The sequence below is a fragment of the Salvia hispanica genome, chromosome 1 (genome assembly GCF_029641045.1).
Source record: "Salvia hispanica isolate PSC_SH4W2 chromosome 1, Shi_PSC_v1, whole genome shotgun sequence".
NCBI lineage: Eukaryota > Viridiplantae > Streptophyta > Magnoliopsida > Lamiales > Lamiaceae > Salvia > Salvia hispanica.
Window position 1 is genome coordinate 35905539 of NC_142692.1, and position 26233 is coordinate 35931771.

Consider the following 26233-nt stretch of genomic DNA (forward strand, 5'->3'; position numbering starts at 1 on the left):
ATATCTTTACTATATATTTTTTATGAATTTTTAAAATATAATTTGACCTTCAATATTATCACTTAATTTTGTAATTAAGTGACATGCAAGAAAAGATCCTTATTAAATTTTTTATTATTAAAGAAAAGTTCTTTATTCAATTTTAAAATTCTTTAATATAAAAATTGAAGAAGCAATTTTACTTGTCAAATAATTAAGTGATAATATTGAAGGTCAAATTATATTTAGAAAATTCGTCAAAAATATATTGTAAAGATATTTATAAAAAATATGAGTATATGATAAGTTTATTTAAAATATATATCCTTTAAGGTATCGAGGGTATTTTCGTCCAGAAAAACTTAGAAATAGTAAAAAAGTACTTCAAATGATATTAACCCATAGTTGATGGACCTGAAATGATATTTTCAAAGATCACGGACCTAAAATGATACTTTGGCAAAGTTCGTGGACTAAAAAAGATGTTCCCTCCACCAAGAAAAATTGATACTGATTTCTGCCATAATAGCAATTATGCTTACCATTTTATACTAAATTTAAATGTGCCTTGTTATTTTGTTTGGGAGGGCGTAGGGTTTGATTTCCCTTATTAGTAGTATTTTTCAATCATAAAATACAACTGAGTTTTAAATTTTAGCTAGGATTTAAAATTATTGATAAAATCAAATAATAAAATAAGCTTTTGGTAAAAAAATATTTTCAATTTGTATGATAACGAGTAGTATTATAGTTTTTGCTTAAACTGGATGTCAAATCTTAAACCTTTATAGATTTGTATTTTTCATACTAATTTTAAAATACTTTATAAACTACGACTATAACTTGTTAGGTCGTTGCAACAAATCAAGCAAGTTTCAACACTCGCATAATGTGACCAAAAGTCCAAAACGATATCACGTTTTAGTTGGTAAGATAATGTCGTATTATGCTTGATTAAATAATTTATTTGTTGAATAAAGTTTATTTTAAAAATGAATGAAAAGATAGTGAAAAAATGAGGAACAACAAATGAAAAACGATATAAAATATTTTACAACAAATAAGATTATTTAATGTAAAATAATACGTGTCCAATGAAAAACAGTTCTATATTTATTTTCAAATGTCCTACCATTTTAGTTGATGTTTATTTTCTACGATTTTTTTCTTATATGGTGAGCCATACTAAGAGCATTTGTAGCGGGGGCATGTCCGTCCGTGCCAGCGGCACGCTCCACCGCTGCAAGCTGTCTGTCCGTGCCAACGGTACGACGCTTGTAACGTCCCACTTTTTCAAACCCTAATTTTCGGGTTATAAAAATTTTGCATTAAATGCTATGATATGTGGATTATTTGATGAGTAATTAATTGCATGGTGTCTTTGTGATCTAATTGCGTATGAGAATTGAGATTGAGTTGAATAGTCAACTTGTTGAAATTATGACGTGGCTATTGAATAGTCAAAGATGTGGAAAATATGACGTGGCCGTTGAAAGGTCAATGCGTTGAGATAATGAAGTGAAAGTGAAGAAATGATTGATTTGGTGTGAATTTTTGATGCGGAGTAATATAATCGTGGATTATTTTTCCTAAGGGATGAGTGAGAATTAAATAGAAGCATTATTTAATCATGTGGAATTATTCGATCCCTCCTATTATTATTTGGAGAAGAAATCCTATTTTTCTTGGATTTAATTATTTGTTTGGGATGATTATCCAAATTAAATCAAAGTCCGATTATACTTTAATTCCACCTTGGAATTTTCGAAACTCCACTTTGATTTTTCCCATGAGATTTTCGAAAATCTCATATATTGGAGAAGAGAGAATTATTTATTTATTTGATCCCTTACTTATTCTCTTCCATGAATAAATATAAATATGCTAGAATATCTTACCATATCTTGCCATATCTAAGAAGATCTTGCCATATCCTAATTAAATTAGGATTTGAAATTTAATCCTGAGATAGGCATAAAAATCGCGTACTACTATTATTTGGAGAGGATTTAATTATTTTATTCTGCTCCGTGATATATTATTCTACTCCGTGAAATATTTGAATTTAATTATAGGCTAATTAAATAGCCTATAATTTTCGAAATCCTCCTAATTCTCAACGGTTTCAACGCCAACTACTATCAAATCTCTCCATATCTTCTAAAATCTTTAATTTATTTAATTAAAGATATTATATCCTACACTCTATAAATAAGAGAGAGACCCTAACCCTAGAAATCAAAACCGACGCCCCACTCCTCCATATTTTCGAAAATTCTCTCCCCCACTCTCTCCAAATTTTCTTCATCCTTTCTTCAAGAATTCTTCATCAATTGAGAAGAATCCAAGTTGAAGTTCAAGAATTTATTGAAGAACCAAAGCTATAATTTGTTTCTACCGATTGTTCTTTTGGAAAAAGGTACTTAAATTTTGATCTCCTCTTCTTCTACCGATTAATCGGTGTTCTTGAGTCCACATGCATTTAGATTGAGTGAAGGGGAACTAAATTGATGAATTTGGGATGTATGGATGTGTGTGTGTGTGGTGGTGTGTGTGTGGTCGTGTGTGTGTGTGCGCACGCCTCGGTCGACGTGCACATGTGTGGTGTTCGTGTGCGTGTGTTGTGTGTGTAGAGCACTCATGCGTGACACGATTTAATAGTGAATTTGGAGTTGTTAATTGAATAAAAATGATATGCTAATCATACCTTGATTTTGGATGATGATATTAAAGATTTATCGATGGGAAAAAGGGAAACATGGGAACATGCATGATTTGAGATCAATGATTGAAACTGATTTGTGATACGCCTAATTTAAAGGTGATACTTCGCGCTCTCAGCGTGATAAACGAGGAGAAGAGAATACTTTCGAGCTAAGCCGACGAGGTGGGCTTTCTTTTAAAATAAGGACATTGTCCTAAACTGATATTGATGAGAATGAGATATGTGTTATCATGTCTTGATTTGTTTTGTCGTGCCTATCCCTCGTGGCTATGCCACTATTGATTTAATCGAATTCGGATCCTTGTAGAGCCGCAAACTCTACTTGAGTTAGTGTACACCAATGTTAGACCGAGTGTTAGCGTACGGGTTGGCCGGTCTAGTGACCTGGATTGCGGCCGCATTCCTTGTCATGTAGAATGAGGATATGGTAAACGTCGATGTGAAAAATGGTTGCGCGACCGTGATATTTGATAAAGAATATATTTTGGTGCCTCGGGTCTTTCTAAAGTTAAAAACCCCGACGGACACTTGAAAATGGCATGATAATTACTACTGCTGATAAAAAACTGTTTTCGGCAATGAGTCAACTGAGTATGATTATAAGTACTCAGCCCTGCATGTGTTTTCCCTATGTGCAGGTTGAGCGGTGGCGAGCGGGCGGTGGTGTTGAGTAGGAAATAATAAGATGATCTGTTGGAACTCTAAGTGTCGTTGTGTCTCCATACATAGCCTCACTTCTTTCTTGGTCGCTTCCGCTATATTATGAAAACTTGTGATCTTTTGGTTGGGTTAAACTCTTTTATTTCGTGGAAATATGTTAGATACAAAACAAATGAGATTACTTTGGAACTTTTGCTATTTTTTTGAGCATAATTGGTGATAGCCTTTTGTTGGATTTCATTGCTAAGGCATTATTTCTCTCCTACTTAATTGTTCATTAAATGCTTTGGTTAAATCCCTTTTTAAATGGAACCCTAGCCTATGATCTTTGATGCATTTAAGTCCGCCTAGTTAACGATCGCCGCATTTACTATACCCTAGATGGGCGGGTCGTTACAACGCTGCTCTTAAATAAGAGCAGGTCCGTGCCGCTGAGCAACCTTACATGGCATCTCGCGATAGTCGTTGGCAAATTTGATTTTTTCTTTTAAAAAAAAAATCAAAATTAATTAAAGAAAACGTTTTTAAATAAAAAAAATATTTTTCCACTTCCCAATAAATTATATCCGTTTTCTACACACTTTTAATTTATTTTTTCAAAATTCACATTTTTTTTATTTTCTAGGATTTTAATTATGTATTTTTATTTTTTAGGATTTAATTATGTATTTTTTATATTTTAATATAGTTTTATATTGTAAAAATATTTTTAGTAATTGAAGTATTTAAATTGAATAATAGGATGATGGGACTCTTGAGCTTGTCCTTACGAAAGAGCATGGATGTAAGTGTTGTCCTCTTACCTAAGGACAAAGATTAAAAGTGGGTCCAGAGCCATCTCTGTGTTCTTATTTAAGAGTACGGATGAGAATGCTCTAACAAATTTTTGACTACTTTTATCCTCTCTGTTTCTCTTATACTATAATTAAATAATCAATTACGCATTAAAAATCGCATGTTCTTCAAAATCTTTAACTTTTATAAGACAGGAGGGACTACGATGCTTTTTTGTTATATATAGTATAATGTGAGGTCGTTTTAATTGAAATCCGATAGTATAAACAAGACACGAAGCAATAACAATATCGAGATGGGCCGCGGGGATGGGCCTAGGTCAATAAAACTCGCATCTGAGCCCAATTCTAACAAACGCAAGGACAGGGGCAGAATCGTCCAAATTGAAATATTTTCCGGCTTGCGAAATTGCTTTTTTCCCACCCAAAAGCAACCGCCAAAATTTCGATCCAGATTCAAAAACCTTCACAAAAACGCAATAAATTTCCTCTCTTCACTGTTTACGCACACAACATTCCTGCTGTTTTCTCTAATTTCTCAGGTAGTAATGCTTTGTTACATCGTTAATTGTTTTCTCCTATGGCTGTTTTGATCTGTTTGGTGCTTGAGTTGTGTTGATTTTCTGTTAGTTTGTGGATCGGTAATTTTATCACCTAAGCTGACCAGATCTGCTGTAGAACACGACGTATATTTAGATTTATGTTCGTTTTCTGGTTTTTTTACATCGATTATTTGCGAGGGTTGAGAAAAAGCGAAGGATTTTGGGAAAGGATTTGAATGTTTCTCTAGTGTAATACTGAAAGTCGAAAAACTGAGCTAGAGGATTGTAGAGATTTGTTTTAAAGCCTAGATTTTTCTTGAGATTTAGTTGTGTGGACAATTTGTTTTAAGCAATTAGTAGTGAGATTTGGTTCTTGTAAAGGTTTGATGAAACATCGTTTATACAAGGAAAAATTGGCCCCTTTGTTTGTTATTTGGAGCTATTTTGTGCCTGGTTTAGTTTGGTCCTTTGCTTTATGATGAATCGTTGATGAACTGTGTATTTTTAGATGTTATGTCTAATTTGTTTGCCTTTATGAAGTTAGAGCTGAAGCTGCGGTAAGATTAAAATGGCTGGAAAAGGTGGAAAGGGGCTCGTGGCAGGGAAGACAATGGCAGCTGCTGCAGCTAACAAGGATAAGGACAAGAAGCGGCCTGTTTCCCGGTCAGCTCGTGCTGGCCTGCAGGTATAAATACAGCTCTATACAACTCAAAACTTAAAAAAACCAACATATAATTGACACAATTTCACTAGAATTTTAAATACTTGTTTTGTTGAAGTTAGCTTTCCACACAGTGTGCGTTTCATTACTGATTAAACTTTTGACCATCATCTATAATATGTCCAATGCATCACAGTTGTTGGAACATAATAACTATAACTTTCCAGTTGCCACACAATTGTATTATGGTTTGGAATTGTTACTGCTTGGTATGCTCATGTCCCTTGCTAATGATTTGCGGTGTATGTTGAATATAAGCGCTCCATGAGCAGTGTAGTAACTCGTAAGGTCCTTTGTCTTTGGTTAAATAGACAGTTCTGCTGCTCATATCTTTGGCATGTTGGATTGAAAGGGTTCGTTTGGTGGTATAGGTTGCATTGAGACACCTACTTCTGAATTGTATGCTAGTAATATACTAATTTCTTTTGTTTGCTAGTTATATTGTTGTATTAAGTTCTTTGGTGGCGCGTTCTTTGTTGCGTTTTTGTGTTTAGATTGATTATGGGAGAGGTCTTGTAGAAAAGTTTTGATTTTATTGGCAAAGAGTGTTTGTTTATATTGTCAAGTCACAAATGCTTCAAATTCCATTCCTGTCTGTTGCTTTATAGTTTCCTGTGGGAAGGATTCATCGCCACCTCAAGTCGAGAACCAATGCCAACGGAAGAGTTGGAGCCACAGCAGCTGTCTACTCCGCTGCAATTCTCGAGTATCTGACTGCTGAAGTGCTCGAGCTGGCTGGGAATGCCAGCAAAGATCTAAAAGTGAAGAGGATAACGCCAAGGCACTTGCAGCTGGCGATCCGGGGAGATGAGGAGCTCGACACCCTCATCAAAGGAACCATTGCCGGTGGTGGTGTGATTCCTCACATTCACAAATCCCTCATCAACAAAACCACCAAGGAATGAGGATTACTGCCCCAAATCTATTTAATTTGATCCATAGTGATGCGTTTGTGACATTGCTTCTATTTGATTTAGATTTGTATGCTAGGAATTAGATTTCAGTCGTAATTATGAACAACCATTTGAACTGTTTGATCGTTTGATGTAGTTTGTTTCTAACGTTATGTTTGATGAAGTATCTGTCCTTTTAGTTTGCAATATGCATTTTGAATCATGCTGATGGTTCTATTGTTACATTATTTTGTTAGAATATCCATTTTATTTTGTATCAGATGTCAATTAGTTTAAAATTAAAGATTTTAAATATTACTACTTCTATTTCGAAAACAGAAGTAGTATGCCAGGCTACTATATTTACCTAACATTCATATAATGTCACGAAACAATAAGCGGTAGTATTTCAATTTAATTATTAAACTTAGTGGTACTAGTATTTTAATTGAATTATATATTACACTTCTAGACTGGATTCTAATTTCTAAGAATGAAACTTGCAGGTCGGATACTATGAAAAAGATCATAGTTAGCATCATAGGATAGAGTTAGTGTGACAGTCTACATTAGCAAGTAACAATGAATGATTGATGAAAAATGAAAGTAAAGCCAACACCAAAAAGTTGAGATAGAGCTCATGTACTGCAAGGTCGATATTTTACAATCGCATATAGGCATTATTTTTTAAATAATGCCTATATGTATACAGATATATTTGTATGATTTTTTAAATATAAAAATAACAAAAAAATGTACATGTATTCCTCAATCTTTATATGTAACAGCGAAAATCAATATAGGCATTATTAAGAATCTGTATAGTCATCATGCCCATTCTATATACATCGTGGTATAAAATGTAAATAAATTAATGTATATTAGTAATGAGTTGATGATAATTTTTCATAAATAGAAATGCCCATATTTTTATAGGACGGAAATGGAAAATGCTCATATTTTTAAGGGATGGAGGGAGTATATAAAGTGAGACTTATATTTTACTATTTTTTAAATTAATTTTTATTTATATTTTTAAAATTTATTATTTATATTTTTAAAATTTCGTGTCAAATTTAATAAGACTTCTAATTGGAACGGATTGAATATTTGTACAATATATCTACCAATCTACACTAGTCACTACTAATACTTTTTTCTAGTGGAAATGACTATCTTACACAAAATATGATAACACGATTCCCCACACAATCACAACTTGAGCTGGAAATGGTCAGTCATAAAATTCAACATTATTTATGTGAAATTTCATAGGCATGCTTCACACACCAATCATTGAACCCAAATCCGATGATAATAAAATAATTAAAGAAAACAAGAAAAATTTCATTTGGTAAAGAAAATATGTACTAATATGTATCTTCTGTCAAACTAGTTTTAATAAATATCCATAAGCCCCATTTTCAGACTAAAAATTTAAATAATTCAACTACTACTTGAGTTCGCCCTCTCATAAACTAATTGTGTTTTATACTTATAGTTTTTCCTTGCATTTGATCCTATTTAAATACAAAAACGTAATGTTGCTGAAATTGCATGAATATAAATTAGGTAGTTGGGGTTCATAGATGCTAAAAAAAATTGGAAGGAGCTTTCAAGTATTGACAAACAAGAGGTGGAAAGTGGTTGTATTTAATAGCCTTTTCCCTCTCATGTCTTCACATGGTAGTCCCATTTTTGCTGTCTTAATTGTTACGACCTTAGATAATGTAGGTCCATTTCTATCCTTAAAAACTGTTATATTTAACCTTTTCACTTCTAGGCTTCTACCAAATAAATTATAGTTCCAAATATTTTTAGCAGCGGTGGAAGTTGGATATATATATAAGAACTTTCCGTGCATAGTACAACCCAAAACATAAGAGCATCTCCCATGGTAATAGGCTAGTTATAGGTCAGTCATACGCTAGTCACAAATTCCTCTTGCCATATCATCAACACTAAAATTCCTCCTGCCACATCATCAGGACAAACAACTGGATAAGCAATAGGCTAGCCACAACAATCAAAATTAAAAAACAACTAAATTTACGAAATTAAACACAAAATACGGAATTAAATTTACGACACATATACGGGAAAATGCAATAATTTCATTCAAATTAAAAAAAGCGCGTCCTAAAAAAAATTACATAATTAAAAAAAAAATACATAAAGCAAAAAAAACTATCGTCGTGCAGTCCTCCGCGCCCACAACTCTTCAATTAAATCCTTTTGGAATTGAATATGGGCATCCACTTGGCGCATGTCGGCATGTGCCTTGAGGCGGCCGATTTCATCGTGAGGTACCCCCCTTCGTACGTTGGGGGTGGCCACGCCATGGCTTGGACCGGCTTCATCGTCATTGGCCCAACTAGTCAGTTGTACAACTTCATCTTCGACTATCATGTTGTGCATGATAATACAGGCGTACATTATAGAAGCAATGCAATCGACATGCCACAAACGCGTTGGACCCTTAACTGCCACCCATCGAGCCTGTAGCACACCAAATGCGGGCTCCACGTCCTTGCGCGCCGACTCCTGCCGTTCCACAAAGTAGGCCTTCCTGTCCTCATTTGCGCATCTGATCGTCTTCACAAAAACGGGCCACCTAGGGTATGTCCCATCCGCCAAGTAGTAGCCCATATCACGCCGGTTGCCGTTGGCGACAAAACTGATGGTCGGACCGACACCCTGGCACTGCTCGTTGAAAAGGGGCGACGAGTTGAGGACGTTGAGGTCGTTGTTCGACCCGGCTACCCCAAAATACGCATGCCAAATCCACAGTCGGTAATCAACTACGGCCTCGAGGATCATCGTGGGATTCTTTTCCTTGTAGCCGGTGGTGTAGAACTCCTTCCAGGCAGCGGGACAGTTCTTCCACTCCCAATGCATACAATCTATGCTGCCTAACATCCCCGGGAACCCATGCTTCTCCCCGTGCATCTGCATCAGATCCTGACAGTCTTCGAGGGCAGGGCTTCGAAGATACTGGTCCTGGAATATTTCAACGACGCCCTCACAAAAATACTTAAGACAATCCAGGGCAGTCGTCTCGTCGATGTGGAGGTACTCGTCCCACATGTCTGCCGCGCCTCCGTAGGCTAACTGCCTGATTGCCGCAGTGCACTTTTGAATAGCTGAGTGGCCGGGTCTGCCAGCCGCATCGTGCCTGAAGCGGAAACACAGATATCGACGCTCCAAAGCGTCAACGATACGCATAAACACCTCCCTGCGCATCCTAAAACGCCGCCTGAACAGGTTGTCCCCAAACCGCGGTTGCTCTGCGAAGTAGTCGTCATATAGCCACTGATGTGCAGCTACGTGATCCCGATCAATCACTGTTCGGCGGTGGACAATGGGTCAAGGTCGAGGTACCCGTGGCTGCAAGGCCCTTTGTAACAGCCGCTCTGCCTCGCGATTCGTATAGGCCTCTAACTATTCCAACACTTGCCGTTCGAACTCCTCCCCAGCATCCCCACCACTACCACCACTACCACCACTACCACATGCGTTACTCATTTCGCGTTATTGCTCTTGTACAGAAATTAAGAGAGAGAGAAAGCTCGTTAAAACAAGCGGTGCAAATGAAAATGACGTTCAAATCGCGTATATATAGTATTTTGGATATTAAACTTAAAAAAAAAAAGTTGCGCTGGCCGATCGCTCGCCGATCGCCAGCCTACAATGGCGGCGAGCGGACCGACCAGCGCCGGGAATTGGCTAGCCGGTCGCTCGCCGACCATTGGAGATGCTCTAAAAGAAAAGCTTAAGAAATGCACAGAAATAAACTAATACAAGAAAATCAACAAAAAATTGCAATAAACATGAGTGATATCTCTTTTCGCAAAACGAAATACGCCCAGTAGTACTACCATATTTATTGGCGAAGCACAAAAGGAACATGATGGAATCAATGTAACATGAATGCAGATTCAAATGCGGCAGAAGATACAATTTTTGAATTTAAACATAGTTAAACTTAAGTCCAACAATCAGACCCAAAAAACAACACGAAAATCATTTAAAGATAGGTCAAGACCCAAGTCCAAGTCTCAGAGTCATGGATCTTGCCCCTGGCTCGCGGCTTCGGCTAGGAGGTCGGGCAACATCGGATTCTAAGTTTGAATCTCACATATGTTTGGATGCACTTTTTTTTAATACAAAGAGAAAAAAAAGTAAATATATCTATAAAGAAAAGTCCCCACACTTAGGGCCCTCCTTAGCCATATATGGAATTACGTAGGTAGACCAACTTCTAAAATACTTAGGTTAAGATTATTTATTTATTTGATCGACGATCCACTTCATTTTAAATAAATACATGTGATCATGTGATCATTTATCACGAGTCAACATATCAACTCTAAAAGAAGATATAAAGCTCATGCACAAAAAGTAGAAATCACAGTAGCTATCAGAAAAATAAAATGAGCTGTGTGTTTATCCATAAAATGCGAATAGTTTTAAATAATGAAAAATTGAGCTGTGTTTTTCCGTTGTTTTCTTGATTATGCGCAACGACCTTCTAATTTTGAGTAAATCCTCGCACATTTGTTCGGGCGAAAAATGTAAACTCTGAACACGAATTTTTAATCAATGAGCGTGGAGCCTCACTACAATTTTATAAAGTACGGAATAAGAATAAGAATAAGAATAAAAATAAAAATAAGAATAAGAATAAGAATAAAAATAAAAATAAAAATAAAAATAAAAATATAAGATTCGGAATCAAGAATATAAATGTAGTTGGATACGAAGTCAGAACCTTGAGAATTTCAATAATGACAATCAAGATCTTTCTTCTCAACTTGAATTTTTTTTCATAATTGCAGTCTATGTTATAAAATAAGTTCAACTTGACCACATTGTAACTCTAAAAGCCTATATATGTAGCCATTTAATAGTTAATTGTAAAATTTATTGTGAAAAAACTATTGTGTGGTTTTTAAAATCTAAATGAATCTCGTTCACCATTGAGCTATATAAATTATTAAAAACGATGAAAATATATTCAGTCTATTATTTGGGTAAAATAAAAACTTAGACACATTGATAATATATCGTGCATAGTTTAATAGCTCAAGCACTTAATGGTAACAATAGTTCGATAATACTCATCTTTTTGATACTCCGTTATTTAGAAATGTGAGATAATTATATACAATTGTAGAGCTCGTATATTTAATAAATCTAATGTAAAATAATTATGAAAATAGAAAATGGATCAGCCAATCCACAAAGAAAAGTGACTCGAATCAATAAAATAGAAGATATATTTTTAAAACTAGATTTAATTTGTACTATTATACGTGCACATTCACCCATCTAAATTCATGAAATGAAATACTCCTACAACATAGCCAAAGTGGGACAACTTTCTAAAAAATATAAGTATCCTGAAATCAAATTAGTATCTTACTCTATTATAAAGTAATAATAAAATATTAGGCTTGGCCCGAAACCAGAATATTCGATTAATCAACATTTGGTAACAATTACCTATGTTGGAGTGGATTAGATTAGGCCCTACAAAAATGAATTTTATCATAAGCACCTGGGGAGTGGGCCCAGCCTCACCCCACCCCACTCCATATGATTTTCACTTTTCAGACATAAACCATACCCCAATCAATCTAATTCTCTAATTATAACTATTAATACCATATTTTTCATTTTTTAAATGCAGTAAAAATGCTTTAAACCAAAGAGACGGTGAGCATCGAGTTCGACAAAGTAGGAGACAAAAACCACGTAACATTATACACATCAATAAAAATAAAACAAGAGAATAGTAACTCCTCAAAGTGTAACATATCAAAAGATAACGTAAAAACTAAAAGCATCGAAATCAAGAAAAGACTCCGTAGAAGAAGTTGGACATGAAGGAAAAGACTTCTGAATTGAGCAAGACTAGATACAACCAAGAAATAACACATTAGTTATATCAAAGTATAGATATCAATCAAATGAACTAAAACAAAAAAGACCAATATACACATAAAAACAAGCGATGAAATTGTACCATAACTATTATTCCTACACGAAAAAAAAACTAAATTTTGGGGTCATAGTATATATGTTACTCTAATTTAGTGTATTTCTTTAATTTCGGAATTGAAAGTAATTATGTTGTGAGTAAAATTTGATAAAAAAAGAAAGTTGGTGGTGCAGAGAATATATCCATTGTAAGTAAATATTTCGCCCTTTTTACTTTATCTCTCTTTTCCCTTTCAAGAATAAAGTTATAACACAAAAAAAATGACAGCACATGATTTCTTTTACCTTTCTACTTTATTTTTTCTTGTTTTCATTTTTACAGTTTGCATGTAGCAAAAGTGACAAAATGAAGAAAATACTCAACCACGAAATGAAAAGGGCATAATATACCATTGTAGTATTTGTCACAATATCATGACAAAAGGCCCTAATTAGGAGTTCAGAAAATCAACTTCCTCCTAGGCAAGCTTGGCAACATTGCCTTGTTTCTCGACTCCAATGCCGCTAGATCTCGAATCGCCTCGCCGATGAGATCCTTGAACACGAGCCGTTCAATGTCCAAGATCATCTCGGACATCTCCAACGGGCAATCCTCCCAGCCGGAGATCCCATCTCTGGCTAGGTCTTTCTTGAGGACGCCACAAATGGTGTCGAACATGTCTTGAGCCGCGTCCCTCTCCCTCACTCTTTGGAACTCTGACCACACCTTGTCCAGAGGAGGCCAGTGCTGGCCCCACGTGGCCACCTTCCACGGAGGCAACCGCCTATTCCTGTCAAGGATCTCATGCACCGTGTCGAAGACCAACTTCCTTTGCAGCCTCGACACTTTGCACGTATCCTTTCCCTTAAGACGCCGTTGCTTCTCTAACAAAGAGAAGACGTCCGACTCGTGTGGGAGGTAATGGGATGCCCTTACGATGTCGGACACGTACACGAAATCGTCGTCTTGCAATGGGACGATCTCGGAGCTCCAGTCCTCAACCAGTTCAATACACTCATCTGTTTGCATCATTCAAACACCATACTTTTAATTTGATGTAGTTTATGTATGCAATAGTAACATTTTCCAAGATTTTGTAGCTTAAATTTGAGAATTTTTTATGACATGATGCAAGATTGATAGTGAGGAATTCACTCCAACAACAACAAGTATGAGTCGTTTTCAATTGATTATAAATCCAACAACACTACCATCAATGTGTAGGTGATACATCAGCCATATCGACCAAGGACGAAGGGTGTTCGATTGCTCAAGATTAACTAGTTAAACAGCTAGAAAAACAATGAATTTTGTTTAAGTTCTTGTTAGTCCCGCAACTTAAAAAAATTCACAGTAAAACCATGAATTTTAACATTTTAAAAAAATTTCTCCTTTCTCTTACATTCTTAGTATTCACTTAATCAATGATATACTATCAATAGTAAATTGAGACATTATCATGGGAAAATTGAGATGTTTTTTTATAAAAATTAATGCTTTGTACACTAGTAATTTTTAAAGTTGAAGGACATACCAAAATTTAACTAAAATTTGTGATTTTTCTTCGCATAACGTTTAATATTAATGCTATTTAACAGAGATGAATGAAGTTTGTACCTTTGAAATCAATACTACGTCGTGCCGTGATGGGTGAAGGGGAGGACTCGTCCTTGTACAAGGACGAATCAAGAACTGACACGGGGCTCGACTGCATTTCGGTTGCATTCATTTCCGCTATGCTGTGAAGCAGCTTATCACACCTCTCTAACAAGCTGCTCCCCTCGCTTTTACACCTCTGCAATTTCACATTAATCAGCTAATTACTTTTTAATTAATCTCTAATTAACATACGTTAATCACAATTACCTCTGTATCGGTGGATGTGGTGACGGTACTGTTACTGGAAATCGACGACGATTCATCCTCTCCGCCGCCTGCCTTCTTCTCTTTCCGATGGATCTCCGCCGCTGATCTACTGTTTCTCGGATTGAGCTTCGGAGAGTGAACCGGAGGTAGCCGCCGGTTTGGCGCTGAGTTGGACCGCCTTCCGAATGCAATGCCTTCGGTTCGGTTCGTGGTCGGATTTCGACCGGTCTGCGGCGGATTCCGGTCACGGCGGGGGCTCATCGACGGTGAATTTTCTGCGGAGAGACCGTACGCCTTCCGTCCGCCGCTGCGATTGTGAATCGGCGATCTCGACGGTTTCATCACGACGATCGGGGAATCGTCGAAGACGAAGGTGCGTTGGGGGATTTGGTGTAGCTCGGAGTGTTTTCTGGAATGTAGAAGTCCTTTGAGCTGGAGAGCTTCGAGGATTTGCTTCAGTGTTTCCAAATCCTTGGACGGCTCCTCAATTCCTCGCAGTTTCAATCTGTTTTCGGTCTCGCCGTTGATAGAAACCGCCTGCTTTGGCTCGGGGAAGAAGTCGCCGGAGTCGACGAAGCTTTTGCGTTGAAATCCGCCGCCTCTGTTGAATGCTTTCGGCGTATCAATATTAGCAGCATTCTTCAGCAGATAATTTATCGGATCTGAAAACAGGAGTGATTCTTCAGCGGCGGCGGTTTCAGAGGCCTGACTGGAGGAGAAATCGCTTCTCTCTGAGTCGAATCGCGAGTGGAAGAGATCTCTGGAGACTCTCGAGGCGGAGGCGGATCTTCGGAGCTCCGGCAACGGCTCCAGCCCCATGAGCCTGGCGATGACGCTGGGAGAACGTTGATGCAGTGTTTCGCCGCTCTCATCGCCGGCGCCGGCGCGGATTTCCTTGGGGTGGAGGCCGCCTTTGGCATCGGTGGTGGCTCTGCTGTCGAGCGACAGGCGCGGGGGTTCTCTGCCGAATTTCCACGAACACTTGGCGGCGGCGCCTTCTTTCATCTGGAAATCGGGGCTAGGTGAGGCGAGCGGCGGATTTCTAAATTCCATCGAGATCGCCGGCGAAGCAGGGGCTGATATCTCCGATTCCGATGCAGAATCAAACGCCTGAAACAAGGGGTGTCGGTGATATAGTCATATTGAATTAAGGTGTGAATGTGGAGAGAAGGAAATGGTACCGATGAGGGAGGGAGGCGGTTGGCGGAGAGAATCTGGTGGCGATCGAAGATTTGAAGGAAGCCGGTCATACAACCCATTTGTTTCCCCATATGCTTCTCCAAGCTCTGCTCGTTCATCATGCCTGCTGATATCTCGCCGGCGCTGACGTCAGACTCCGGTGACTCTCTTTCTCTCTGTCTCTCTCAAGCACACTTGAGTCAGCTACGTTAGCTTCATAGTAGTATTTGGGAGCTTACTCTCTCACCCGCTTTCTGCTCTTTTAAAGGAGAAATGGCGCAGGTGGAACAAGAGTTTTGCTATATTCACGCGCCCATTATTTGACTTTGATCAAAATTAAGTTCTCTATTTCATCTTCATTAACTCTAATAAGTTGACTTGCCTCCATTTTAAATTATACTCCTATTCCACTACTACTACATCTTCCTTTGTATCATAAAAATATTAATCATTTTTATTTTTAATATATTCTACAAAAAATTATTTCTATTTTTATTAGTCTTTATTTTTACGAGGCATAGGAAGTATAAAAGGAAATGACGGGGAAAATGGTTAGTAAATATATATTATACTTTTTAATGATATGACGATAATTAAGATAAAATTAATAAAGTTGGAAAAAAGAGAAAAATGATAGTTAGAGTAGTGTTAGTGGATAGTGGAATCATGCTTGGTAGGATAGATAACCCATGTTTTAATGATGGTATGAGTTGTAAATAACTTGATGTATGAGGATAATAGATTGAGATAACTTTCTATGAATGAAATACTCATATTTTTGTGAGACGAACGAAAATGAAAGTATACATATTTTTATGGGACAGATAGAGTATTAGTTTATGATAGGAGTAAAATATAAATAGAATGATTAGAATATATGATCCATTACCAAAAGTAGTACTGTGACAAGAATTGATGGAAAGATTGAAAAGAAAACTAGCCGCAAGTAATATGGACAGAGAAAGTAGCTTATAATAATTACAATATCTCCTTTTTATAGTTTATAATATTCTCTATTCTGCCACCAAAACAAAAATAACTTTTCTTTTGTAGGGTCATATTCTAATGTTTATAACATCCTAATCCAAAATCAAGACCAAATTTTCACCCTTAGATTTTAAAATTAGCGGATGAGATTAAATCTTATGAATCTTAATAAATAGTAGACAAAATATTAACAAAAGGGTAATATCATCATTATGTTATCCTATGATAATTTTCGTGAATGTTTTTTTATATTAACATAGTGTATTACAAATATCAACAATATGACATAAGAATATCAACATTAGTACAAGAAAATATCAACACATATTTATTGAGATTTTTACATAGTTTTATTGAGATTTTTATATGGTTTTATTGAGTTTTTTGATGTATTTGTTGATAAAAATTTGGTTGTCAACATTTACGAAAACTAAAATAAAAAATATCAAATTTCATCATCCGAATGTCGTCGGAACATATGCAATTGATATCTCGTTGGAATCTTTATAAAATTATCTTTAATTTTATATATTTTTGCGAAAAAATAATTTAAATCGAGAGAGTTACGTAAATTTAAAGTCTTAAGTTGATTTTAATAAGAGGGAATTGATATTAATACCTTTTAATTTTATTTATTAATTTTCTTAATTAAAAATATAATCCATATAGTATTATTTCAACCACTGGATCTTCTAATCTAATGCCTAAGATTTAGTCTTAGTTTGAAATTGCTAATTAATTAGCAATTGATCACTCCCATTCTTTTGTATATTATTAAAATTATATTGTTGAAATCTTTGTTACTTTATAGTATTATATGTTATTAGTATTGTGGATCTTCTTATCTATTAATATTAATTTAATTATTTTTTTTACTCTCGCTTATAATAATTAATTTTTTATAGTATTAAAATTTGTGTTATCCTAAATATAATAATATTCAAAATTGCAAAAGTACTAAGTAGTACTACATGTTTTAGTTTGTGAATAATAAAATATTCGTTTGAGTATAAATAAAAAATTTATAAAAGAAAGTGTATTCGAAAAAATTAATCAATGGACATCCACCTTATATTAAAGAATGTCTATTTGAAAAAGCAACAATTGTTTTAATACGAGTTTTAAGAGTGGATAAAAATTCGAATAATCTCAAATAAACTTGTTCAATTTTTATTTTATCTATATCATTTTATTTGTTTATTTCTTTTTCTATTCAGGACCCACATTATGTATTGCTATCTATATCTATGTGGCCTTTATCCCATAAAAAAGTGGTCTTTTTAGCCCCACAGCATGAAAAGTGAAAACTAGGGCATTACCAATGGGTTCTACATTAAAACAAGATATGGTCTCTCTCTAATCCTTTTCTTATGTATGCCCAATTTTATATGGCATGATGCAAGCTTAAATAATACTACTACCTCCGTCCCCCAAAATTTGCTACACTTTGACCCGACACGGGTTTTAAGAAATGTAATGGAAGGTGAGTTGAAAAAGTTGGTGGGATGTGGGTCCTACTTTTAAAGTATTAGTTTTATAATAAATGTGAGTATGAATGAGTTAGTGGAATATGAGGTCCACTACCAAAAATAGTAAAAGTGAAGTGTATCAAATTTTCAGGGACGGACCAAAATAGTAACCTTTATCAAATTTTCAGGGACGGAGGTAGTATAAGTTAAGAAAATACTACAACCTAAATAAATGTTTTTCACTAAAAAGAAATTACCATTTTGTTTTATAAAAAGAAAAGCTAGAACTCAAAGAAGTTGAGTAAAATCTCCAACTATATTTTTTATTCCCAAGTAACTTTTCTTTTTCAAAATTTCTTGTCACATTTTCATACTACTGTGGACAATTTTGTTGGGAGCAGCAGACAAATATGTCTGCAAATGAAGAAACAGTAGTTTGAATTTATACATCACATAATTCACCTCATTTTCCAAAATTATCACATGAGACAGATTCATTCATAGCATACACTGTAAAATGTCAGTCTTCTTCATCTTCTTCAATCTTCTATTTCATGTCGTTTCACCTCTGCCTGTCACCCAATTTACCAATATAAATTTACACACCACACAATAAATTTACAGACATTTGAAATCCAAATATAGAATACTGTGAATTTCCAAATTATAAATGAGTCAAAATATTTGGAGATTGAGGAAAATAATGATTCAACTGAAAACAGTTGCTCATAATGATAAAATCCCAATTTTTTCTCAGGGCATCCGCATCGCTGACTCGATGCTGTCTCGGTCTCGTCTCGACGAGACGCGACATCTCGTCGTGCGACGCGTGCCGGCGAGGCCGGCCTGGAGCTGGCGAGACGATGCGCGCGCCCCACCGCGCGCGCTGGAGGATGGCGTGGCGCCCACTCGCCGGCCCGCGAGTGGGCATCGGAATTATGACGCAATAATTTTTTTATATATATAAATTCGAAAAATTCAAATTTAATTTAATTTTTTTTTTTAAATGGTCAAATGACCGTTGGCCTCAAACGGTCGTTTTTAAAAAAAAAAAAAAATTTCTTATATTATTCTATAAATATACTCCATACTCCATTAACCATTTTACACACAAACACTACTCTCATTTCTCTTCCATTCACTACACTCATCTATTCCTTTCTCTCAAATTGTTGAAAAAATGTCCGGCGATGGAAACTCCAGCGACGGCGGCGGCGGCTCCGGCGGGTTCGACTTGAACTCGTTCGACGATTGGGCGAGCATGTACAACTTTTTGGGTACTCCCAGTTCGTCGCCGGGCACTCAAGACTCGACCACTCCGCCGGCGTACCAAACACCACATTTTGATGTGGATGCACACTATCGTCCCTCCGCCCACAGAGGTACGGGCAATCGTCGGGATTATCCCAAATTCCGGAGAATGTTTTGGCCCCTGAACGCACTTTGTCCGACTGGCCAATAGGTGGAGGCTCCGGCTCCGGCTCCGGCTCCGGCAGGATCGGCCTCAATGCCGAGGAGGAAGAGGTTGTGGGAGACGACACCCGTCATCCATACAGCCAAGACGAGACGTTGGCTCTGTACGACGCTTGGATCAGCGTCTCGTACGATCCTGTCGTCGGGAATCAACAAACCAACAAGTGTTTTTGGGAAAATTACAACGCACGAAGGCCGAAGAACACCTTTGCCCGCAACGTGAAGATCCTCCACAGTCATTGGGACCGATGCGACAAAGATGTCAAAATTTTTTGCACGATATACAGGGCAGAAGAGGCGAATTATCAAAGCGGAGCCAGTGGAGCCGACATTCTGAGAGCAGCGTTGCGGGGTCTTCAAAGACGACGTCGGTAAAGATTTCAAGTTTGTCGATGTTTGGTCGCAAGTCCACCACCTTGAAAGGTGGGCTGGCGGTGTCGAGTTGGGCTCGGAACGCACGAAGCACACGGCGCGTGGCCACTACTCGTCTAGTGATGGCGGGGAAGGCAACACCTCACGTGAGGGCACGCCAACCAATGATGTAGGGGGGTCTTCTTCCGGTTCACGGCGTCGGCCGCAAGGGACCAAGGCAGTGAGAGCGAGGGGGAGAGGGAGAGGGAGAGGGACGGGCCGCGGCGAATCAAGCCAGGCGGGCTCGGGCTCCGGCACGGGCACGGACTCGAACACCCTAATGTCCATGTACCTGGTCGCCACGATAGCTGACCTTTCAAAAATGACTTCTGCTCAAGTTTCAGCCCATATGGACGGAATTGAGTTTATGAAAGCTCAACTTGGTATAGGGAATCAATCTAACTTGGGTGCACCGCCGACTTCGGGGGATGATGATTCGCCCACGGAGTAGTTTTTATAGTTTAATTTAGAGTATTTTAATTATGTAATTTTTTATTTTTAAGAATTTTAAATTATGTATTTTTTTAGGTTTTTAAATTGTAATCTTTATTTTATTTAATGAAGTGTGTTTTTATTAAATGAATTTGTTGGAATTAAAAATAAAAAATGAAATTAAATGAATAGTTAAGAGATGGTTAAGAGATGAAGGGATGCAGGTGTTGTCTCTTAGTTAAGAGATGAGCTGAAAAGCGCAGTAGGGCCATGAATAGTAAAAGATGAGACGAATAAGAGACATGGATGCGGATGACCTCAAATTTTTGTACAACAAACAATAATGAATGTGAATTGAAATCTGACAATCTCCACTGAGATGCTTTGAATTGTTGCGTCAATGTAAATGCACATTATTTGTTAAATATTTCTGTACAATAACAGAATTTATTGCATGTTTCTTATAGCCTTTTGACTCCATAATGATGGAATATACCCTTTTCTTTTTATTTCCTTTATTACGATTAAATCTATTGCAAATAGTCGGAAAAATTATACAAAAATGACCAATTATATAATTTTGAGATTTTTCTTAATTGTCTGATTACAATGAATATGTCATATTTTATGTCTGAATTTATTGACGTGCGTATACATCTTTATTGACGCCATCGTTTAATCAGTCAACCATTTTGTACGCATAATATTTTCCGTCCACCACATCGTACATAATTGTCCTCAAATCAAATAGTTACTCCATTATAAGATAATTGAGAAAAATATCAAAGTTGGTATGTCATTTTTGCAAAATTGAGGAATTGTCTATAAATTGATCAAACTTGATTTTTCCAACAATTTGCCCTTAAATCTAAAGTATAGTTATGATAAAGATTGTTAATCACTCTTTATCCCGCATCTCCTACCTCCTTCTGGTTGTGTCATAAGTATTTCGGTTTATGAGTTGGGTTTGACATGTGAAGATGCTCGTATCAAGGAGTCTCTTTAAAACTTTTGGATAATGAAGATGGTAGTATAAGGAGTCTCTTTAAAACATTCGGGCTTTAGAAAATTAATACTAGTTTAATTGTTAAAATAGATAGTGATATGTTACCAATATAAATGTCTAGTGGCTAATTGTGTACCTATATATGCAGTAATTAGAAATAAATCACTGTATGTGATTGACTAATTGTAACAATATTTGTAAATGAAAATAAAGAGGTTAATAACCATACAAAAGTGGAGTTAAATGATCTTTCATTAATAGAAGTAGATAGGTGCACGTTTAGCAATTTACGCAAAGAGAGATGAATTAATAGGGATAGTTAGCAAACAATAAAATTCAAATGTCTTTTTCATTATTTTAATAAACAATAATGTATTTATTTTATAACTGCCTCTTAAATATTCGATGGCCAAACATGATCTATTACTCAGTTTTTCATTTGTTTCTACTTTTTATGTAGACAAATTACACATTATACGTTTTCCTTGATTTAGGCACATATTTAATATTTATAAAGTGAAAGTGATTTTTCGAAACCTCTAATTATATTATTTTATTAAAATTAAAACATAAAAACAAACAAATAAACCTTTTACAATAGCTATGGACTATATTTAGTAAGAGAGCGATTTTTTTAAAAAATTTTCCTAGGCTTAACCGAAATCGACATTTGAGTACATGTTACGATTTTAAAAATTTTAGATTGAGAATCAGATCGGTAGAACTGATAGGCCATCTTGTTCTGGCCGTGATATGTGATTTGATTCGACTATGCATCCCTCTTGCCGGTCTTTATTTTTATGATTCAAAAAATATAGTAGAAGCTATTTTTAACTTCAAAATTAGTTATAGTTTTCTTTTATTTTTATTGTTGTAAAATTTATCGGCACTACATGCTCCTATCTCGGAACATTGTTTATAAAACAATAATCAACAATACAGTTTGAAACTTCAGCTACAGTATCATTATTAAATATTAAAAGTTCATTAATTCTTAATTGAAGCACTCTTACACATTAAGAGTAAGTTGTTTTATTTTTAGAAATAACACGTCAACCCGAAAACACTACCTGAAGGATAATTTGTTTTAGGAAAAAATGATTTCCTTCCTCTCGAATTACAATTGATTTGTTGTATGTCTATACAACTTTGCAAATGACCACTACCTGTAAATTTTCTCATATTCCTAAAAGAACTTCTATCCTAGAAATGCTAAAATACAAGCACTTACTCCAATCAATTTCACTTAACTAGCTTTCTCTCCAAATCAAAACCTAATTAAGGTAAATTATCTAAAATCAAGGTCCAAGCAAGTGGCAACTTTGAATAACTCAACTAATATTAATTTTGTTCAGACTTCAAGAGGCCAAGGCAAAACATTTAGTGCCCCCAAAATACTGATCAATCAAATTGACATTTAATTGAGTTCTTAATTTTGGTTCTAAAAAACAATCTTATTTTCCTAATTTTTAATTATGTAATTTCGAATTTGGGAATGTGTGACATCATTGAATCACATGCAGATACAATACAGTTATCCAAATTTGTTTAATCTCAATTTGGGTCGGCCCAGTATAAATTCTAATTATTCTTCGCAATTATTTTATGAAAGGAAATTATGTACTCCTTTTATTTTTCCCAGACTATAATAGTCCCACATCTAAAAATATAAATAATCACTTGAAAATAAATTTGTAATATGCCACATAACTCGAAGAATTTTTTTTATCCCAAATTTATATTAGGCCCATTTCATATAAATTGAACCTAAAAGGCCCATGTAATATCTTCTAAAGATCGATTCTAGCCATCGCAAACACTATAAATTGGGCCCATTTCTGACGAATTAAACATTAAACATCAGTATAATTATAAAATAATTGCATTTAATTTTAATTATTCTTAGTAAAATGTTACACCTATAGCATAATTAATATTTCTTGTTTCGATCGGCAGTTTAGCACATCTCCAAGTAGTTAGTAAAACTAAGTTGTTTTCTTTGTAAAACTAAGTCCTTTCATAAATTTGTCAGAACAAACTTTACCAAAAAAAATTAGAATGTTGTAAATGCAAAAAATATTTAAATTCATACTTTTTAAAGATCTTATAAATATTACAGATTCAAATAAATTAAAATTAAATTATTGGCGTCAACTAACCATAATCAACTAAGACTGGATTGCGCCTAAAGCAAAGGGTGTGACTATGAAGACTTGAAGAATAGAATGTAGTAATATTTATTGGCTCTTTTTATTTGGTAATATTGGTAAAGTAATCTAATCCAAAACATTTAAGTTTATTTCTTTGCTTCATTTTTTATCGACTAAGGAGAATTATAAAATTATTAAAATAAGGAAAGTAGTTCTTGTTATCATGGTTATCTTAATTTTATTATGAGAAATATTTGTATTTGCATCAACTTAATTATTGGATATGATTAATTAAATCTAATTAACTACTACACGTTCATAAAATCTGGTTTTTTCTTTAAAAATCCATATTTTTAATTATAAAAGTTGTTCTAAAAGAGTTCTTATTATATGTTGCTTCCAAATTTCAAAGTCATAACAGTGTCAAGCTTGTGTTTTCATTATAAATTCTGTTTAATCTAGTGCCTTTGATTTATTTATCTTTCGTATGTAATTACCTTTTAATTTGTTTTGTTAATTTGTTAAGAATCCAAAGTATAACTAATATTATCTTTTACAAATAGGATTAAGACTTATTCTGTCTATAAATAATAGCCATTTTTTTCCATAACTTTAAACTTTGTGTTGAGTCAATTGGCTTTCTTCGTGACAAATCTGATGGCTGCCGAGGAAGGTTGTGACAAGTTGATGTGGTGCTTAGTTAAAATATTTATTATTGCTATCATACGTGGAATAATTGCGTTGTTCTTGTTTATATGTTTCATATCTACATATAACAATAATATATTTGAGAATATTCAAATAACCCCTCAAGTCATAACATCAAATTCAAATATTCTCGCAATTCCACTGATCTCAACATTATTTTGTATTGTGCCTCTTGACACGATTTCTCTGCCATCGGGTACTGCGTCGTCCCAAGATTCAACACAGCTTGGGAACAGTGCAGGAGGTTGTGGTGGTACCTCGTGGGTCGTCATGGGACAACGCGCATCAAAAGCTTGCCCAATGGTCAACAGTAGAGTTAAGAGTTGATAATCTTGATATGACCACCGGGTTTACACATGATAATAATTGTCGTCCGACGACACCAATGAAGATGGTGGCAGATTTTCTTCTAAATTGCTCCAGCGATGTTTCGAGTATTAGTTTAATTTTTTTATATGATTCCTTTTTTTTCCTTTGATTCCATTCTGCTTTTAGTTTTTGGATGAAATTGTTTATGTTTGTTGTTTTAGTTCAACTAGTATCTTCTCCCGTACGATGCACAGTTCAATTAATTTTATGAAAACTAATTTAATATCACACTATCATCACTCGAATTTGAAAACTAAAAAAAGTAAACTTGCAAAACTTAACATCTACAAAATATTTACAATAGACATAAATATAGACTACATATGTATTTGTTCTAAAGTTTTCATCCTATTTTTTCTCTTCTAGAATTCTCTAATTTTTTCTTATATATTCTATTTATTCCTAAATATTTCTATCATAAATTATCTCCAAATTTTAATTAAAAAAAAACCAAGCTAATCATTTATTTAAACACATTCCGTACAATAGAAATACTAAAATAAGAAGACGATGAAACGCTACAAGTTGATAAAACACTTTTTTCTCAATTTAATAGGTTAGAAATTCAGATCATCACGAGAATAAATAGAGAATCTTTATTGATATTTTTTTCGAAAGTTACAATTTGTATAGTTAATACTCCTATCAATTTTTTTATTAATAGATGTATGAATATAGCAATAATTAAGTATAAAAATAAAATTATAATATAGTAAAATTAATTACAACTAATAACTATAATCAATCTAGAGTAATATAAGTAAAATATTAATACTAATTATGCAATTAGTATAATATTTAAAATAATATTAAAACAACAAAAGCATATATATTGATTAAAACATTTTTGGATATAAAAAAGAATAATCTTATTTAAACAATACATAGTAAAAAATTTAATGTCAACACCATCAATGTGAAATTATTAATATACAATTGTAATGCTCAAAAGATGGAAGTCATTGTCATAGAGAAATAAAATAAATATAATCTATCTTCATATTTTATCAATTTCAAAGATCTAATTTATTAAATTAAATAATAAATTCATCACATTAATCCAAGTCATCACATAAATCCATAAGAATTTATTTATTTTTTGTTTTTTTTTATGTACGTTTTTGGAATTGTAGCGCAACTGAATCTAGCCCTAAATCCATAAGAATTTTTTATATCATATATGTCTCATAAAAATATAATCATGTAAACTCTTCACCAATATAATTGGGTCAACTAATTAAAAAGTGTATTGCTAACAAACAATTTATTAGGTAGTAACTCATTCATATTAAAATATTCGTCTCCGACGTCTCTTTGTACTCCAATACCCATTCACCTTATCATTTTCCCAACATCTATTATCCGCCTCCATCTAGCTCGGGTACCCTTCTTCATCACCGGTTATCAACTCCTGCACTTTACTCGTCTTACACTGGCGCAATCTATTCCATAAGTCAGTTTTTCACCATGTACATGTAATAATTTCAAACAAAAATCAACTACATACCCTATATTACAACTTTTGCCATTTTGTTGACTTTAGGTGCTCTTTTTGCATGAAATCTGTGGAAGTGGCGAAGTGTTAGATGAATATGCAATGCATTAACTTCAAAATATTAGAGATAGCCAGTTTCTATGAGATATTCTACTTTAAAAATTTATTATAGCTAAGACAAAAAAAAAAAATTAAAACAAAACTTAACAAAAAATCAAACAAACTAACATTAAAAAAGCTTAATTATGGACTAATATCACTTAAACATAACATGATCCTCAAAATAAGATTTAAAAGTGCTATTTTCCTTTCACCTTCTGTCACTAACTCTATCTCTACCTTATTTTCCTCCCCACTCTCCAACTTGATGATTTATACATGTACACAAAAA

General features: G+C 34.8%; 2 protein-coding genes across 3 annotated transcripts; one reads left to right on the forward strand and one right to left on the reverse strand.

Annotated features, from left to right (window-relative positions):
• The first annotated feature begins 4556 nt into the window (after window positions 1-4556).
• Window positions 4557-6557, forward strand: LOC125185374 (putative histone H2A variant 3). Of its 2 annotated transcripts, none has more exons than XM_048081900.2 (3): window positions 4557-4700; window positions 5241-5385; window positions 6030-6557. In XM_048081900.2, the coding sequence occupies exons 2-3, from the start codon at window positions 5269-5271 to the stop codon at window positions 6324-6326; spliced, it is 414 nt and encodes a 137-aa protein (XP_047937857.1). In that variant the 5' UTR covers window positions 4557-4700; window positions 5241-5268; the 3' UTR covers window positions 6327-6557. The 2 variants fall into 2 exon arrangements, with proteins under 2 accessions (XP_047937857.1, XP_047937858.1); XM_048081901.2 differs by having other exon boundaries at window positions 4559-4700; window positions 5245-5385.
• Window positions 6558-12685: 6128 nt separating this feature from the next.
• Window positions 12686-15606, reverse strand: TRM5 (zinc finger CCCH domain protein). The gene is made up of 4 exons (XM_048119705.2): window positions 15345-15606; window positions 14164-15273; window positions 13915-14092; window positions 12686-13316 (listed from the first exon to the last, which is right to left on the reverse strand). The coding sequence occupies exons 1-4, from the start codon at window positions 15462-15464 to the stop codon at window positions 12757-12759; spliced, it is 1968 nt and encodes a 655-aa protein (XP_047975662.1). The 5' UTR covers window positions 15465-15606; the 3' UTR covers window positions 12686-12756.
• Window positions 15607-26233: the final 10627 nt, after the last annotated feature.